At 47.4% G+C, this 17,260-nt stretch overlaps 1 protein-coding gene across 2 annotated transcripts in view; it reads left to right on the top strand.

Annotated features, from left to right (window-relative positions):
* The window catches only part of LOC8025429 (transcriptional enhancer factor TEF-1), a 163,094-nt gene that overhangs the window by 128,630 nt on the left and 17,204 nt on the right, over positions 1-17,260 (top strand). Inside the window, exons 4-6 of one of the 2 annotated variants that reach the window (XM_042293285.1) lie at positions 7,906-8,033; positions 13,588-13,665; positions 17,143-17,183. In XM_042293285.1, the coding sequence (XP_042149219.1) occupies positions 7,906-8,033; positions 13,588-13,665; positions 17,143-17,183 (247 nt within the window). Of the gene's footprint in view, positions 1-7,905; positions 8,034-13,530; positions 13,666-17,142; positions 17,184-17,260 lie in introns of both variants that reach the window. The other variant, XM_042293284.1, reaches the window with a different exon arrangement.

The following is a 17,260-nucleotide window of genomic DNA, read 5'->3' as shown; positions in this document are numbered from 1 at the left end:
AACAGCGAGAGCTGATCGCTCGGGCCAGAAAGGTAGCGGTAGCCTGCGGAGCCCTGGACTTGCGGACCTGAGCATATAGGAGGGAAACCTCACAAATCAGAACCAATTAAAAGTTCTTACCGCCACCACGCTCTCGGAAGTGCGTAGCTTTGACAGCGTCGGAGCACTGAGGAAGCGCGCTAGCCTTTAGAACGTAGCACGAAATAGTTGACATCGAGTTTTGTATGGTTTAGCATACTGGCATGCACAACTGCTTCTTCTTTTTTTCTTCTGACGTCCGATGGCTAGGGCATTGAAATGTGGCAGAATCACGTAACGGTTTCCAGACGTGGGCGAAGGCCGGCCAGATGGCAGGTTCGAATCCCGGCCGAGGTGCCCGCATTGCGGACACTGAGGTTTCGGTTCAAAATATCCCCAGGTGGTCGAAGGAAATCCTCGATCTTCCGCTGGGGCGTGCCCGATGCCGTTCGTTGGTCTGGCACGTAAAAGCCCCAATTTTTTCATTGTAAGGTTAATCGTAGTGGCATGTACAACAGGTATTTCTTTGTATTTTGTTTTCTTTCTGACGTCAAATGAATATCGCATGGAGAAATCACACGATTGTTTCTAAACATGGGCGACTTGCTCTAGATACGCGGCTGCTACGGATAGTATTTTGAGTTGCTGCAGTCGTGAATCACATAACTCCGCGGTGGAATGGGTGTTTTTCTGTGTGCCATATCCGATAGCGACAAGGTCGACCGTCTTTGCCGAGTGGCTCTTATCCGCGCTATCGATGCCTGGTGTTGTATACTTCTTTATGTCCATAGCAGGGGACCCGGGAATCAATGGCAAGGCCACGTCCGCTTACTCAACTGGGAATCTTCGTTGTGTCCCTGATCTGTCGGCTCTCTTTTTTGTGCGTTCCGCCGTCGCCGCCTCGAGTGACAATCTCAGCCCTTGGCAGGAATGAGATTATGCCGATTGATTTGATGTGCGCGCTTTTAAGGCTTAAGAGTGCCGTGCACAGTGGCGCTGTCTCTGTTGGGACAGCTTGCCATCAGCAAATTCCACGTAGTTACAAACAACAAACAAAACAAAACGTCGTTCGTGTTTAGAAAACGTATACAAGTGTTGCCACACCTTTGAGGTATGACGACACTAGTTTGCGCTGATAGATGAAATATTTTATCAGTGCAGTACAACTGCTCAGTAGCGTTAGATGACCGCACGCCGGTACGTTGCTCATCCAGATCAAAACACCGATTCATTTTATGGTGACGCTTTCAGGATTGAGGGATGCTAACGGCCGTACATTTTATAACGGGCGGTAGCTTGCGCAACCTAGCCTAAAGTGCCGTGCACAATGGCGCTACAGCTGCTACCGTTAAGACAGTCGGCCATCCACAAACCTTGCGTAATCCGTTTCCTAAACAAAAGGAAAGGTATTCCACGCTAGCATGGAACTTCACTCAGCGTCGTACGTGATGTACGAGACAGAGCGGCGTTGTTAAAAGGGAGATTTACTTCGGGTAGTGACAACTTCTGTGGAGCCGACTAGCGTGGCAGGTTGGCTTTGGAATGACCATAGCGGCGCTCCAGCCGCGAAAACTAGAAGGCGCCACGTTTCTTTTTTTTTCGTCAATGAACGTTCGCAGGCAGCCACACTTCGAAAGCTTAGCCTTGCCACCGTGGATGGACAATGCTCTAGGTTAGGTGGCGCAGGGTACCGTCTGATATAAAGGGTACAGCCGTTGGCATCCATCCATCAAGACACGTTTAGGCTTGCGCCCAGGGTTGCCTGACAGTGTGTTTGGCAACCTTGGGCGCGCCTGACTTGCACCGCCTCAAACTAGGTGGCGCGGGCTACCACCCGTTATAAATGGTACAGCCGCTAACATCTAGGTGCCCAATGTCCGTACTTGCAAACAAGTGTCCGTCTGCGTCTACACCAAGTGTAGGCACTGCGCGTGCGCAGAAACCAGAATCGCGTGAAAGGAAGCATTTGCGCATGCGCCGCACCGACAGTGGCGTGGTGTCACAGTCAAGAGGAGGAGCTCAATATCAAGATTGCCCATCCACCCAAAGCAAGTTCCATTGCTTGCCGCTAGGTGTTACTTTGTCTAGAAAAATTCCCGGTTCTGTCAGAGGAATGAAAATAGTTAAGAGAAAAGGCCTCACGCCATTGATTTTACTGTGCGGGTGATCCCAAGCCTGAGTGATCCCAAGCCTGCAGGAAGCTACCCTCACGCCATTGATTTTATTACTCCAAACCAATATTTTGCTCGCTACAAAACCCGCTACAAAACGTTCAATGCCAGTTCCATCACTGTACGAGTTTGTGTTCGAACTGACTTGGGAGTAGTACAATACTAAAAGAAACCCAACCCGTTATTATTTATGTTAGTCTGTACTTCTTTTTTTAATTTACGATTGCTTTATTAGCTTTAAAAAGTGTCCGACAGCGTAAACTTTAGCGCGAATCAGTCACCTCGTTCGACGTACCAATTCCCTCATAACGGAGTCGACGTTCTCCGACGTTTTATTTCTTCACTGACTAGAGGGACCTACAACCACCGTTTTTTGCGCGCCAGGAAAGGTTTGAGCAAGGTGTGGCCCCGCACAACTCAACCGTGTCTTACCTTACAAATAATAAACAAAGCACATATGCACACGCCTATACACGCACACTCTCTCACGTGCAGACACAAGCACTTAAGCACTCTCACACTCAAACATTCACGCTCACACACAATTTCTCTCACTTGAAACCCATTCGTTTACACGCGTGGAAACAGCCCAAAACAGCAGCGAGAGAGAAGGGGAAGGAAGGAAAAGAGAAGGCTGGCTCAAAATGGATCGGTTGTACAGGCACGTAAATATGCGCTACGGCCTAACGGGACGTGTGTTGTGCATAGAAGCCGCGCGCTGATCTCCGCGTTCTGCTTTCTCACGCGTGGTCATTGAGAGTGCATGCCCCGCCAGCAGGGGGGTCCGTGTCCTAGTGACGTTGTGCCAAAGCGCACGTGCGTCGTGGTCTCATCCCCGGTCGGGGGTCGGTACCCAAACACCCCCGTTTAGATTTTGTTTCTCTTGCGAGGAGGGAGACAGAGAATGGGTCACGTGGCAGAATGGGCAAAAAAAATGGCGCTCGAGGAGGGAGAAGGGATGCCATTTCAGAAGGGGCTCCTTTGTCGCGTACTCGTATAATGTACCCGCGCATATTTTTGTTTTCTTGGCTTTCTTTTTCGTATTTTTTTTCTCCCCGTCTCGAATGATGTAGAGCAGGGCTGTAGTCGGCTGTCTTGACTGAGACCTTTGGGTTCGCGATATCAACAGTGAAGATTTAACAATAAAAGAAAATTATGCTTTTTTTTTTTTTGGCTCGTGGTATATCGCGTTTGTGTATGCATTTTTGTGTACGCGTATGTTTGGTTTAGTGTGTCTGGCGTGCTTGGGCGCGTATTGCGTGCAGTGTGCCGCGGCTTTGCGTCTCTGTGTGCACGCGTCTGCTCGACATGGGTTTGTCTTGTGTATATACTATGGCGACGGTTGTGTCCGCGGCCGTAGTAGAGGGAACTTGCGAAACGGACTGTTGGCTTTGACGATGGCGAGGCCGTTATGCAAATACGTAGTGAGCATTGGAGGAAAACCAAACACTGACTCCATCGATTTGGCGGTAAGAAATTTGTTCGCTTGGAATGGTACGGCTCCTTGTACGTCAAGGTCAAACATCGGGCGATAGATAAAAAAACTAAAAAAGAAATAGGAGGGTTGAGGGTGATCGGTATAACGGCACCAGAAATATTCTATCCCTGTTATGCGGTATAAGTTGATAACCGAAGTCGAACGTATTTATACCATAGGACGTACGTGCTATGGTCGATCAAGCCAGCCGTTGGCCGACTTCATTTTGCGTCCTTCTCACACCGTTTGCGACGCCGCATAGTCATCCGCATCAGAAAATGATGATGATGATGATCATGATGCCGATACCTACGGTACGGCGCCCGAAACGTGTGTTCGACTCGTCGGTCGACTTCCTCTTTTTTTCTAAACCACGCCAGTTGGTCGACACGCCAAATGAAAAGTGTCGCGTGCCATTGTTTCAAAAAAAAAAAGGGAGGAAAAGGGAAGAGTCGACGTACAGCGATAAGTCGACGCTGTCGCCATCGAAAACGAGGCGGCGCAAAGTCAGCAGCAGCGGCAACAGCAGCAGCAGCAAGCAGCAGCGTCACAAAAAGGCGCGCATTCTAACGGTCGCCACCTCCTCTCTCAGACCGCGTTTGTATATCGGGGAACGGGGGAGGTGAACAAAGAAAACGGGAGAATGGAAGAGAGAGATGGAGGCAACGTAATAGGAGAGGGGGAAAATTTCAATTTGGGGAGCAGGACTTTCTCTTTCCGCCGGCACCGACGGTCCGCGCGCAGTCGGCGGCGCGGTGAGGAACCGAATATCCGTCGCTTCCTTTTCCCGCCTTTCCTTCGCTCTATCGTAGTAGCGGTAGTAGTAGTACTACCTTCCCTTCTAGGAAAATAAAAAAGGGGAGAAAAAAAAAAACTTTCATCAGCGTCGTCGTCGTCGTAGCGGCGAGGGGGCTCGCCGCATTCTCGGCATTCCAGAGACGGCGGCGCTCCCGAGCAACGGGCACCGCTGGGCTTGATGAGCCGAGCTCGCTTCGTAATTGCGCATTCCTGGCGTTCTTTTGGGGGGGCCCCGTGCTGGATCCATGCGCTGCAACCGGGAGAGGCTGGGCTTCGCTGCATGGCACGCTCTACACCGTGTCGCGTTACGACGGACCGTTACGAGCGGTTCCAGCCAATCCGGCGTCGCGAACGTGTCACGTGACAACGCGTCCCGCCTGTCGCTGCGCCCCTTTTAAGGGTCACGTGAAGCTCGCGCTGCATTGGATTGGCTGGGATGGCTCGTGGTGTTCGCTGCGCTGCTTCGTAAGGGGTAAAAACTTGGGGTGTGCTCGCGTTCGCCGCTTCTCTGGGACGGTGACGCGCGTGCGCCAGCCGTGGGTTTCCTCCTTGGTTGCGTTGCGTTGCCTGGTGTGGATCCACGCACGCGCACGTAGACACACACACACATCTGTGCTAGAAGTGTGTATTATGTGTGCGTTGTTTGCGTCGGTGTCGGGCACGCTCCTGCGTATGCGTGTATAAATCAGGCTTGTACAGGTTACTAAAGAAAGTAATCAAGTAATCTTACTTGATTACTTGACAAAAACAAAAACGAAAAAAGTAAGTGGCCGTTACTCGAAAAGGTAACCGTTACTTTTTATTTTTGAAAACGATAAGTTTTTTTACCGATTTGAAAACGGGTCTATCGTTTTGGATTGGAATGAATAAGAATCACAGATTTATAGACAACCTATCTTCTTAATCCACTCATTGCGGTCTGTCCTCCTGTCGGACACCTAGTTCGAGGATTCCTCTGTGGAAAACTTGCGCACAAACCAAGGGCACCGTTAGGGTGGAGAGGGGGAAAAATAGTGACGATTACAAGTAATTTTAGTACTCCCAAAAGTAGTCACAATACTCTCGTGATTACTTCCTAATAAATCTATCAAAATGGTTACAAAATTACTCCTGAAAGTAATCGATTACAAGTGATTTGATTATTTATAATGGTTACCGTACAAGTCTGGTACAACTGCAAATGTGTGTGCGTGTGTGTGTGTGTGCGTGCTTCCTTTCGGGTTCTGTGTGTGTGTACGCGTTATGAATCCTGTTCACCCCTAAGCTGACACGTGCGGTGGGAGCTACGCGCTCGTCGGACCAATCAACTGTCTCCCTTTCGTCACGTGACCTCCCTCTCTCTCTCTGCGCGTGCTGGTACGGCCGGGGGCGTAATCACGCGACGGAAGATCGACGCATGACTACTGGTCCAACTAAGACGTAGCTTCCACTGCACTCTCAGCTTAGGGTTGAATGGAGGAAAGGTTGATTTGTGTGTGCCAACATGGCTGTGAGTGAGTGAGTGAGTGAAGAGACTATCTGTGTTTGTGTGTCATTGGGTGCGTAAAAAAAAGAAATGACGCCTCCTCTGTTTCTCGGAATTCTTCCTTTATGTTGTCCGTACAAACAAAAAATCGTAACGCTTTTTTTTTTTTTTTTTTTTTTGTATGGAGCGTTAAATTGTTTGACAGTCCGAAGGAAGCCAATTTCTTTGCTTCGTTTTCCGCGGAGGTCTCGAGGGTATACACGCAGAGAAGTCGGGATGCAATAAGGCGTTCGCGAAAAGCTCCACTCGAAAATCGGGATCGGAAAGGAGTGAGATAAACAATCTATATATATAAACTCAAAGCAAATGTCTTCGTCGCTTTCCTCCCCATCTGGAAACGGGTCTTCGTTCCAAAATGGCTCTCATCTCGTAACAGCAGCGCCTACCGGGGGCGTACGCACCCGTCAGGTTGAAAACAAAAAATAAAAATACGAAGAAATTCACGGTATGCAGAAGAATCCGTAAGCGAGATAGACGGCAATACCAAACCGACATTCAAAAAGTTAAAAAGAAAAACCGTGACGTAGGCGCGATTGGGGCTTGAAGAAGAAGAGACGATACTAAGAACACAGCAGTCGTGGACCCAGAGACCAGAGTGGGAGGACGTGGAGTCCTGGAGACATGTGGCAAACGACAGAACTTAGAAAAAAAAAACACACTTAAAAACAAAGAAGGCGTAAGATACGAAGAGCTCCGAGATCATCGACACATACAGTACAAAAGCAATAAGGAGGTAGAAAGAAAGAAAACAAGATGGCGGCGGGCCGGGAGGCAGCCAAGGAAAGCGGCGGCGCGACTGATATCCGCCTTCGCCCGGAGAGGATTCGGGAATGCGAGGAATTCAAGCGCTCAGGAATGGGGACCATCGGAAGCTCCGGAGGATCCGGATGCCTGGCTCGGTGCTGCAACCTCCCGTGCGTCCGTCTGTACGGCAGGCGGTGGAGAAGGAGCATTGCGGGGAAGCCGATCTGGCGGATGGCGGCGGTGTCGGCAAGGATGCACTTGGGACAGGCGACGTCTTTGTGTGCTGTCCCGCTGCTTCCATGAGCGCCGTCGCCGTCTTTTTTTGGTGTGCCGACTGTCGGGGAATCGTTGTGTGGGGGGCAATCGTGTGGCCCTGTCTCCCGATGTCTAGGGGTGTCTTTGAAACGGCCGCCCACAGCGAGGACGAATCGATGAGCAGTAAACCATGTTTCTGACGTGGATGGCGCGTGCGCGGATAGTTGGTCCTTCCTGAAGAACGGGTTTTGCCGCATGCGCAGCGCTCACAGCTTTTTTTTTTTATGAATAATGTTTACTTTTAATGGGCACTGTGACAGGTGTGGGGTTACAAGTTCACGTACAATATAGATGTCTTCATACAATATAAAAGTGCACGTACCATAGAGAGGCGCACATACAATAGAGAAGTACACACACAATACGGAAGTCCAGTTAGAATATCAAAAGTGCGCATACCATATAAAAGTGCACATACAGTATATGTAAATACATATAGAAAATACAAGAGGAAGTAAATTAGAACGAAATCAATACCGCTCTCGGGTTGTCTGCTTGCGGGAATGAGGAGACAAAAAGGTGGTTAGAATCAGGAGAGGCGATGGCGGGAATGTAGCTCGTATGTACAAGAAGAACCACTACGGGGACTTGTTCGGCATTTCCTTTCACGTACTGCCTGCCATGAACGGCAACCTTGTCGGTCCGGAAGGACCGTCTCCGAAGTGGGCGGGCCGGTTAGCACTCGGTGACGGTGATGGGCTCCAGTGAATGCCACCTATTGCTTCCGAAGGTCTGCTTCACTGTACAACGTGTCCACAAAAAAAAAAAAGAAAAAAATATTGACAGTTTTTTTTTTTGTATTGTGTCGCGCATCGTTGCGATCGCGACGAAAGTTCCGTTCTTTTTTCCCTTTCCAGGCCGCAATGAACTCATCGCAAGGTACATCAAGCTTCGCACGGGGAAGACGCGGACGCGGAAGCAAGTCTCTAGCCACATCCAAGTCCTTGCCAGGAGAAAAGCCCGCGAGATCCAATCCAAGTTAAAAGTGAGTTACTTCTTCTAGGCCGGTTTCGGCTGGTGCAGGCGGCTACCTCTGCGGCGGTTAAAATATCCGCAAGAGAGATTTTTGAGGTCACGTGCATACGCTCACCAGCATACCGACCCTGGTATGAGCTCTTCAAATTTCAAATAATAAAAAAAAATATATGCGTGCACTAAAGAGCTCTACGTGCTAACTGCCCCTTTTGGTGTTTATTTTTGCTGCTTATGGCCAGAAATCTTCACATCCATCTTTTTACACCTTTCGATTTCCTCAGGGTGCGGCTTTGAAAGGATATGGATACCTCTTGTTCCTACCGTGAAAGAGTTTTGGGTGATACACCTATACTTCAAGTGTCACGGCGCACCAAATCCGAATGGGAAATGAGTAGAACCTTAAAGGGGGAGTGCAACAATTTTATGATTAAAAGAATCTGCATCTCGTCATTTTTACGTTGTTTATCGTGTCCCGGAGGCTACAGAAGACATCCCCTTCATTAAAAAAATGTCGCGATTCCGCTGCATAGTCGCAAAGCAAAAGTCGAGCTTTTTCCCCCACCTGCAGCCGCAAGTGGCAGCCGAAGGAACTACGGCGAGAAGATTACGTGACCTCGCTCGGCTCTTAAAGGGGCCCTGCAATCATATTTAAGCGTCTACCTTTTATGCGGTTTCCACGTCTCTTGGGGTTCGGGCAAGCCAGCGGGCACGGAAAGAGTAGCTAAATATCAGAGCGCCATATTTTAACCGAACGACACGGAAACCTCCTCCACCGACGAGGGCGACCCGCGGTACCGAAAGCGCGCAAAATGTGACGTCTTTGGTCCTGGGCTTACTACTGGTCAGAGCCACTAAAAACTTCTTTTTGGTCGAAATACAAAATATAAGTGGCGCGAACCGTTTCAAATATTTATAAAAGTAGTTTTTGTTGACTATTATAAATGAAAAAAAAAAGAAAGAAATGCAGTTTATAAAGTACGGAAACAAGAAATGACCCGTCAACATACCCGCCGCCAAGCGGTGGAAAAGGCGGCGCATACTAGAAAGGAGTAGTGGGATAAGGCGCCGACACGGGAAAATCCCGGATGTGCGCGGTGGCGCTGCAGTCGTATGGACAGGGTGGCGCTGCAGTCGTATGGACAGGAGGATCCGACCGGCTCCGAGCGTTCCGAAGGCCTTCGGCGAAAGGCTTTGTCTTGCGGTTTGGCCGTTTCGCGGTGTGGCAGCGCGAAGTGGCTCCCATTCTGAACTGATCTTTACCCCGTGTTTGCTGTCGTTTGTGGCCAATGAAGTGTCATGCCGAATTAGTGTTTAATCGCGCAGCAAACGCAATGAAAGCCGCTTTGGCTGCCCGCTGCATACAGCCTATCCAGAACATGCTTTAGTGGCGCCCTCTGGCGCCGTCGACACGGAGTGCGGCGGCCGTGAGCGCTTGATGAGCCCACTATTCCTCCTCTAGTTCACGGCCACTCAAGCCAGGACCTACGACGTCATGAAGGAGGTTATTTTTTGCTTGTTTTTGTAATTCTAAATTGCCTATAACTTTTAAAATAAAGCGAATTTCGCGAAAAGAAAAGTTTCACTAAGTTACTACGTTCAGTGCGCTCAGGTTCGGTGCAAATTAAAAAAAAACAGTAAAAAGTCCTTGCAGGGCTGCAGCATAACGCACGCTAATGTCAGCAGAGAGAGGGAGAGGAAGCGTCCTCCGAGAGAGCACACGGGAACCTACACAGCACCTCGAATTACATCACTAGGAGTGCGACCATCTGTGACGCTGAAGACTGGGAGTGAGTTGAGGAATGCCAAAAATGCCGATATATATATATATATTTTTTTTAACGCAACAACGAGGACACGCAGGCGAAATCGGTTTCCTGTTCTTTACTTCAGAAGTGTCACAGGGCAACTTTCACAAATATTTGACCGAAATCTAAAAACCGTTGCACCCCCCCCCCCCCCCCCCCCCCCCCCTTTGATGCTGATTATATTACCTGTGCATCGCTGAAGACGACCCTTCTGTCTCGATTTGTTCTTTCTTTAGTGATTCGGATTTCCGAACTTGATCAGAAGTGCGTCCGCAACAGCTCCTCTTGCAAAGCCTGACACTCTTTCCACTTTAGCGGAGCAAATGCTGGAGAGGAGGCAAATGGACTTCGTCTTCTCTCCAGCTTTCGCTCTGCTCAAGTTAAAACGGTGGAGGGGTCTATAGCAGGAGCTTGTCCTGCTTGTTTTTACCTGCCACAGAGTACAATCGACACTTTTAACAGAGAATGTGTTTTATCAGCCGCTTTTTTGAAGTTCTGTAACGTTTGACTGCAACGGCAGGCTGTAACAAGCGACTGAGAGGCCGGCTGTAACGAAAAACCGACACCGAAAAGGGTTACGCCCATAGGGAACCATATAAAAATGACTTAGTCCCCTGGCAGGATTGGAACTCGCCCCTTTGAGATTAAGAGTCAAGTGCTTTAGCGACTGAGCTATCCAGTTTTTATTTTTTTTATTTATTGTTTGATTTTGACAGTGACGCCAAAAAGCTAAAAACTTTGAGGTTAGCCGGCTCTTCTAGAAGTGGCAACCAATCAGGCCGTGTTTGCTGGGTCATGTACAATTCACACATGAAACACACGTGCGCGCTACAAAATATCTATGCACAGGATTCACATCAATATCTGCATGACGCACTGCCAAGCCTGAGCTATCCGGGGTCGGTGGTCAGAACACGAAAAAGCGAATTCATTCGCGCTGTCACGCGCTTCGCGACCTCTCATGTCTTGCTGCGCCATCTCACGCCGTGTGCCAGAAATGAGAGCGCGGTGCCGTTCAGACGCCATTTTCTTCTCCCATAGAGGGTCTATGGCCCATTCTGTGCTTACCAGTATTTGTCAGCATGACCATGCTTGTGTATACACTTCCAAGTACGGTTTTATGGTGTGATCCTAAGGCTCGTATTTCACGTTTTTGATTCGCAAGGAATATGGGTAGATATTCTCCCGTTAATATAATTATTAAAATGAACGCCTTCTTGCCGATCTTGCGTCAGTTCAGTGCGTATATATAATGCCACGGTCGGGAAGTCTAGACACACACATCGTTAAGAGAGGGTTTTCGAGGGGTAATTTAGCCGCCATTTTAGAGCCGTCATTTTGGGGTAGGACGCGAAGTTACCTAACCCTCGAAACGCAATTGCACGACTGAGTAAAACTGGAACCCCAATTTTCTTTTTTTGTTGTTGTTGGTTACGGGGAAACTGAAGAGAAAAGGGGGACACTTGTCACTTCGGACGAGAGAAAAAAAAAAAAATATAGTGGCACCTTAGTTTGATTGATGACGACGGACGCGGACGGTTTTGAATAGACGGGTTTCGCTCGAAAACGAGCCGTTTTCTTTTTTATGTGCTCGCGTGTCTACGCCAACTGGGCGGCTTTCCAGTTTTTAAAACGTCAATAAAAACTTTCTTGAAGTTTGGCAACCGTGCCCGTGTGTCAATGCGTCGGTTGCTGCCCGAGCGCTGCGTGAATACTACGGCACTGCGCGTTTAACGAACTTCTTTGTTTGTCTTTCATGGGGGCGCGCGCGTAAGGTTTGGCAACAGCTCCTGTCTCGCGAGGTGATGGACTGTTCCCAACTCAGATTGGTGTTGTCTTTTGCGAACACTGCAGTTCTTGAGAGCTAGTGGCACGAGTTAGTGTTTTGGGTGGAACATATACTTAAAATGAGTGCGACGCACTAGCGTGACAACGTCCTTGAATGCCTAAAATAACTCCTAGTTAAGTTGTTGTTCATAGGTGCATTGTAGGGTGCATCAAACCCGAAAATGTCATCTGTGACCGACAATTTTCTTATTTGTTTTCTTCTTTTTTTAAATTTTGAGTTTGAAGTATTTAGAACGATATTTGTATTAGCTAAAGTTCCTAACTTTCTTTCTCTCTGTTGGAGTCTCAGTAGAAGGAGAAAAATTCAGAGAAAGAATAAGGGATTATATTTTGGAGCATAAATATTTTGCATAAAAATGTGCAATAGACAATTTTTTTTTTTTGTGCTTATTTCGTAGCTGTTGCCTCTCAGAAACCTATATGGAGCGCGGGACCTTGGTCAGGTGCTATTAAGCATCTTATGTCCCTGCTACCCCGCTTCAAAATGACTAATAAAATTTAATTAATTTTAGGCACCTGTAGTTTCCGCTAGTTGTTATGTACTGCACGTTTTGGAAATATTCGCCAGTCTTTGAAAAAATTAGGAATTAGAGGGTCCCTAGAAGGCAAAAAATATATTAGAGCAAAACGATTAATATTTATCATTGTGTTCAGTGATCTCTTTAAATGAGAAGTAAAACAACATGCCAGATCGTCTGTATGCAGACTTATTATTTGTAAGCAAGCACGTTTGCCTACAGGCCCCATTTGAAGCCCCCTTTAACATCGGAAACATGAGCTGGTGCTAGCTGCTCCACCCACTAAAGCTGGTTCTAATCCGATCCCCTGTAGAGATGCAAGTGCCCGAAAAATATATACCTATATTTTATTTATTTATGCTGTGAGCCCTTTAGGGGCTATTATAGAATTCCGAGTTTATTCTTTTTTTATTGGGTCATATTTTAAAATATTGTCTCAAATTTCCAGGCACATTTTTTTTTTCTAACGGCATCATTTTTGTGAAGTTCTGGTTTCAGTTTAGTTTTGTGAAGACACTGGTCATCATTTCAAGTAATAGTAGTTTATTGTTTAGAGCAGTGGCTCTCAGCCATTGGTGTTTCGCAGACCCCCTGTGGATCAGCGGAGATGATGGAGGCCCCCGTTCGTGGTGAGGGAAAGGAAAGGTATAGGTTAATTATAATGATTTAATAAATGGATATAACTATGGGCTAGTGTGATGTAGACTTTTCTCATTGACATACACACGAGAAAACTTGCCCGAGAATCGGAACGTCTCTTCTCAATCTGAATAAAGCCCATTTTTATTGCCGGGCTTGACTGATGAGGCAGGACTTTACGGACTCCTAGATTGACTTTGTGGACCCCAAATTGTCCACAAACCCTCATTTGAGAACTACTGGTTTAGAGGAGAAGAATACAGGAATAGGGTGAATATAATTCTGAACATCAAAGTAATAATGGGAACCTTTGCAAAATGGTTCGTCCGTTGTTGAACATCCGAAAACATGTCCAGTGTGTGATTTGTCGATAGCAGGCAAAATGCAACCAGTTTACGTGTACTGAAAAACGCATAGAACTATTTCCCCCATTCCACACCCATCGCAAGGCGTCCCACAAAAAGTGTTCCTAAATCACCAAGGAGGTGTGCACTAAAATTTAACACTCACCTCTTTGATTAGGTTATCTCGAGAAAATGAATGCCTTTCATGGTGCCGACCTTACACTTTTGCTGTTTAAAGAACTGGAAATATCTGTCTTTGGGTCATTCAAAATTTCCGGTGATATTGCGTCTCTAGCCGGTCTCGGTGCGACCCCCCGTGATGCAATGTGGCTTTGGACGTTGCGGCTTCCCAGGACACAGCAGCCAAGGAGAAAGCCCTCCAGTCACTGACGTCGCTGTCTTCGGCGCAGATTGTGTCGGCAACGGCGATGCAGAACAAGGCTGGCTTGGCCTCCCTCGTGCCTCCCGTCAGCTACACAGGCGCCCCTGTGAGTATGCGGTCGGCCCGGAAACTACCGCGGCTAGTTAGGGACTGTCCTTTAACGGAGGAGTTTTAGCGAACTATATGCACGGGCCCGATGCCATTCTGAGAGCACAAACCTCGGAACCTGTTTTTCACTGAGAGGCGGCGCGAGCCTGTAATGTCGTTCTGCGACGATACCATCTGACTAAAGCGTCCCGAGCGATGCAGAATGGACCTTTTCCAAATACCGACGGCACCAGGCGGTGGCTGCACGAACTAAAAATCGAGGAAGTGACCTACCTGCGCTACCAATCGATAATGGGAGCTACGCTACCAGTTGCTCCGCACTCTGAGCTGCGTCGCGTGCCCAACGCGACTTTAAAGAGGGAAATCCGTGGCGTCCACCCAAACGTCGTGTTTTTCTTTCCATCAGCTTTCTTTTTTTGTGTAACATAATTATATATATGCTGCAATTACGTGTTCTACTCGCTAATTCACAGCCTCCTTCCGAATTTCCTTGATTTCTAGTGCTGACTTCCGCCGCTTGGCATCGGGCGCTCGCGCGTGCGCAGAACGCTTCTCGGAAAAGGTCCATTCCGAACTGTGCAAGCATTGAATGGCAGATTTGGACTAGAGACATGATGCTTCGGTCGGCTCCAGCTGTTTTGCTTCGAATGTTTCGAATTTAGTTGCCTTTTGTGTTTTTTAAAATTCTCAGGTTCTAATTTAATATTTTTTTTTGCAATCGTGAGGCTTTGATCGCACATCCCTTCGTTTTAGTTTTTGAAAATTTCTGACCGTCATCTGCTAATACTGTCACGAATGGCAAGCGATGAGGCGACGAAAACTGAAGTAAACTAAACGTCTAATGAGGCGATCTTGTGCCCAAAAAAAAAAAAAAAAAAAAAAAGGAAACAGAATATAGCAATAAAGCATCGCGGGCGTCGAGGTCGGCGTAACAGTGAAATCGAACACTGGGACGAGACTGACTCGACATGTTCGCGGGCGGCCTCTTATCTAGAGTGCGTCACTATCTCGAAGATTTGGCGAAGAAGGCTCGAGCGTCGCGCGCTCGGGGCGAGAATGAACACGCACTTTCTAGAACAACAAAAACAGGACTAAACGATACAAGTTATGTCCCGAGCAAGAATAAACGAGAACCTTCTAGAAGTCCGTGACCGAGCGTTGCTTTCTCGGCCCTGCGCGCGGCAATACCCCGGTCAGACGAGCTAATTCATTGCGCTTTAACGGAGTACACTTCGTCTTTAGTGTCATTTGCGTAGTGTGCCACACGACTTCCTTCTAAAGAACACACTGGGCTTCACGTGAGTTTTCTTCTTGTTCTTTATCTTGCCTTGTAATGATCGATCAGAGTCATCTAATTGGCTTAAATATTGTCAATTAACATAACGTTGTCTTGTAGCATGTCTTTAATAAAACAGATTACATTTTGCTGAGACATTTATGGCTTTACTTCAACATTTTAGGTCTCTAATAGCACTTTACCCATCGTTAATGTCATTATTTCCAAGTGCCACTAATTTATCCCGGGTGGCACGGAAACACTCGGTGAGCTGAAGTGCGCTTGGTTGAAGTGCGCTAAACTAGCCCGTCTTACAAGGGTGCAGTCGAGCCCGGGTATATCGAATTCAAAGGGGATCGTAAAATAGTTCGATATATCGATAATTTGATATACAAACATATGCTAACTTAAGCTTCAGTTGAAATTTCCGCGCGTCTCTGCTAATACCGTAGGCCGCGAGAAACGGGACCTTACCAAATAGAGCCTCTAAGAGCCCCTAAATACAGTAGAGCTTAGTTGGTGAATATCACTAACACCACCTCGTTTACGCCTGGCCACAACCTCCACAGAGCGCCGGCAAGCAAAACACGAAAATAATAAAAAAAAGAAAAAAACGAAAGAAAAAGCGAGCCGCATAAAAAAACAACAAAAACCTCTCGATCCATAGGATAAAGTTAAGCAAGTAACAAAAAAAAAAAAACCTCACTAAATTCAGGCGCAAAAAAAAAAAAAAAAAAAAAGCAAAAGCAAAAACGGCGCAAGGAAAAGGTAAACAAAGATAAGGCGTTCGAAGTGCGATTGCTCAACCGTTGCTGTTGGCACACTCTACTTGACGAAAAAAAAAAAAATTTTTTTGCTTATTTTATTTTGGGGTTAAGAAGTCGCGCAGCGACAGTGGTGTTCGGGGAAAGAGCGCACGCTACCGTTCCAACAGCGGGCACTCCCAGCACCTCCTGGACAGCAAAGCCTGCGCGTTATGTCACATGACGTCTCGTCCGGGAGGCCGGCATGGGCGCTGATTGGATGTGAGTGCCGCTTCAGCGTTCGCGCGGGACTCGTATCCTACAATAGTCCCACGCGAGCGCTGACGCGGCATTCGCATCCAATCAGCGCCCGTGCCGGCCTCCCGGACGTGACGTCATATGACGTCTAGGAGGTGTTGGCACTCCCTGCCCTCCATATCCGCGCGCGTGCCCTTCCCCTTGCTTTTGCCATCCTCCACTTCTTTTTCTTTACAACTGCTCTTTCGCTGCGTATCCCCGTGGGCATATGCTGGTTTGGCGGTCTGCCAGCCCTGCAACGCGAGCTATGTGCTCGCTGCGGGCCGCCGTGTTTTGTTCGCTATATCGAGTGTCCCCGTCATGGGAGTTCGATACTGAAAGACAACCCTCCTATACAATAATGTGTGATTTTCAATGGGATGTTTGGTCTGTTCGATATAAACAATAATTCGAAATACCCGGGTGTGCTATAACCGAGCTCGACTGTATTAGTTGTCGTCTTGAAAATCAGATTTGTTGCCTTCAAAATCAAATTTCTAGCCACTAATGAAATGGGAGTAAAATTTAAAGAAATTTAGTGCTGTCATTTGTTGGCACAGCCTCAAACTACTGTCATGAGCGAGCCTGGTTCATCCAAAACAGTTGAGCGAGTGAAAGCAGATGAGCTATACTTGTCCTGAACAGTTTGGGGACGGTTCCATGTTGACGAGCTAGGCTCGTCCAATACGGTTAAGGGGTTAAAAAAGCAGAAATGGAGAACTTGGGTGTTCAAGATGATTCTGTTGAACTTTTGCATTGAAGTCTCGTAGAGTTTGATATTTAGCAGATTGTGCATTTAAAGTAGTCAGACTGGTTTCTCTAACTGAATTTAAGATTGTGCATTGTCCACGATAAGAATCCAAGAAATATATTGTTGCATATAATAGATACTGTCAGCAAAGTTATCTGGGTTTTGTTGTCTGCATTGCACGTGTTTAAAAGCACACATGATGCACTCTCGTAAACTTAAAATAACTGATAAAAACAGAATAACGATTTTCACTTGGCCCTTTTGACTTTATCGAGTGGCCGATAAGTTATCAAGCAGTAGTCTTGAGCTCAAGCCTCTTAAGCCTATTCTGGTCTTTTTAAGAGATTGTCACTGCTACTTCAAACATTGCTTTCTGAGTGTTTATACTTTTTTCCACCTGTTTTTCAGTTTTGGCAGACAACCATTGGCCAGCCTGGAACGTCAGAAGAGTAAGTACGCGTCGAACACACCTGGCATAACACACGAGAGAGATACTGCGCTTCTTTTCATCAACCGCACGGGCAAG

Source organism: Ixodes scapularis, unplaced genomic scaffold (assembly GCF_016920785.2).
Source record: "Ixodes scapularis isolate PalLabHiFi unplaced genomic scaffold, ASM1692078v2 PGA_scaffold4__175_contigs__length_147842914, whole genome shotgun sequence".
Classification (NCBI taxonomy): Eukaryota; Metazoa; Arthropoda; class Arachnida; order Ixodida; family Ixodidae; genus Ixodes; species Ixodes scapularis.
This window is presented reverse-complemented; position numbering and strand designations above follow the sequence as displayed.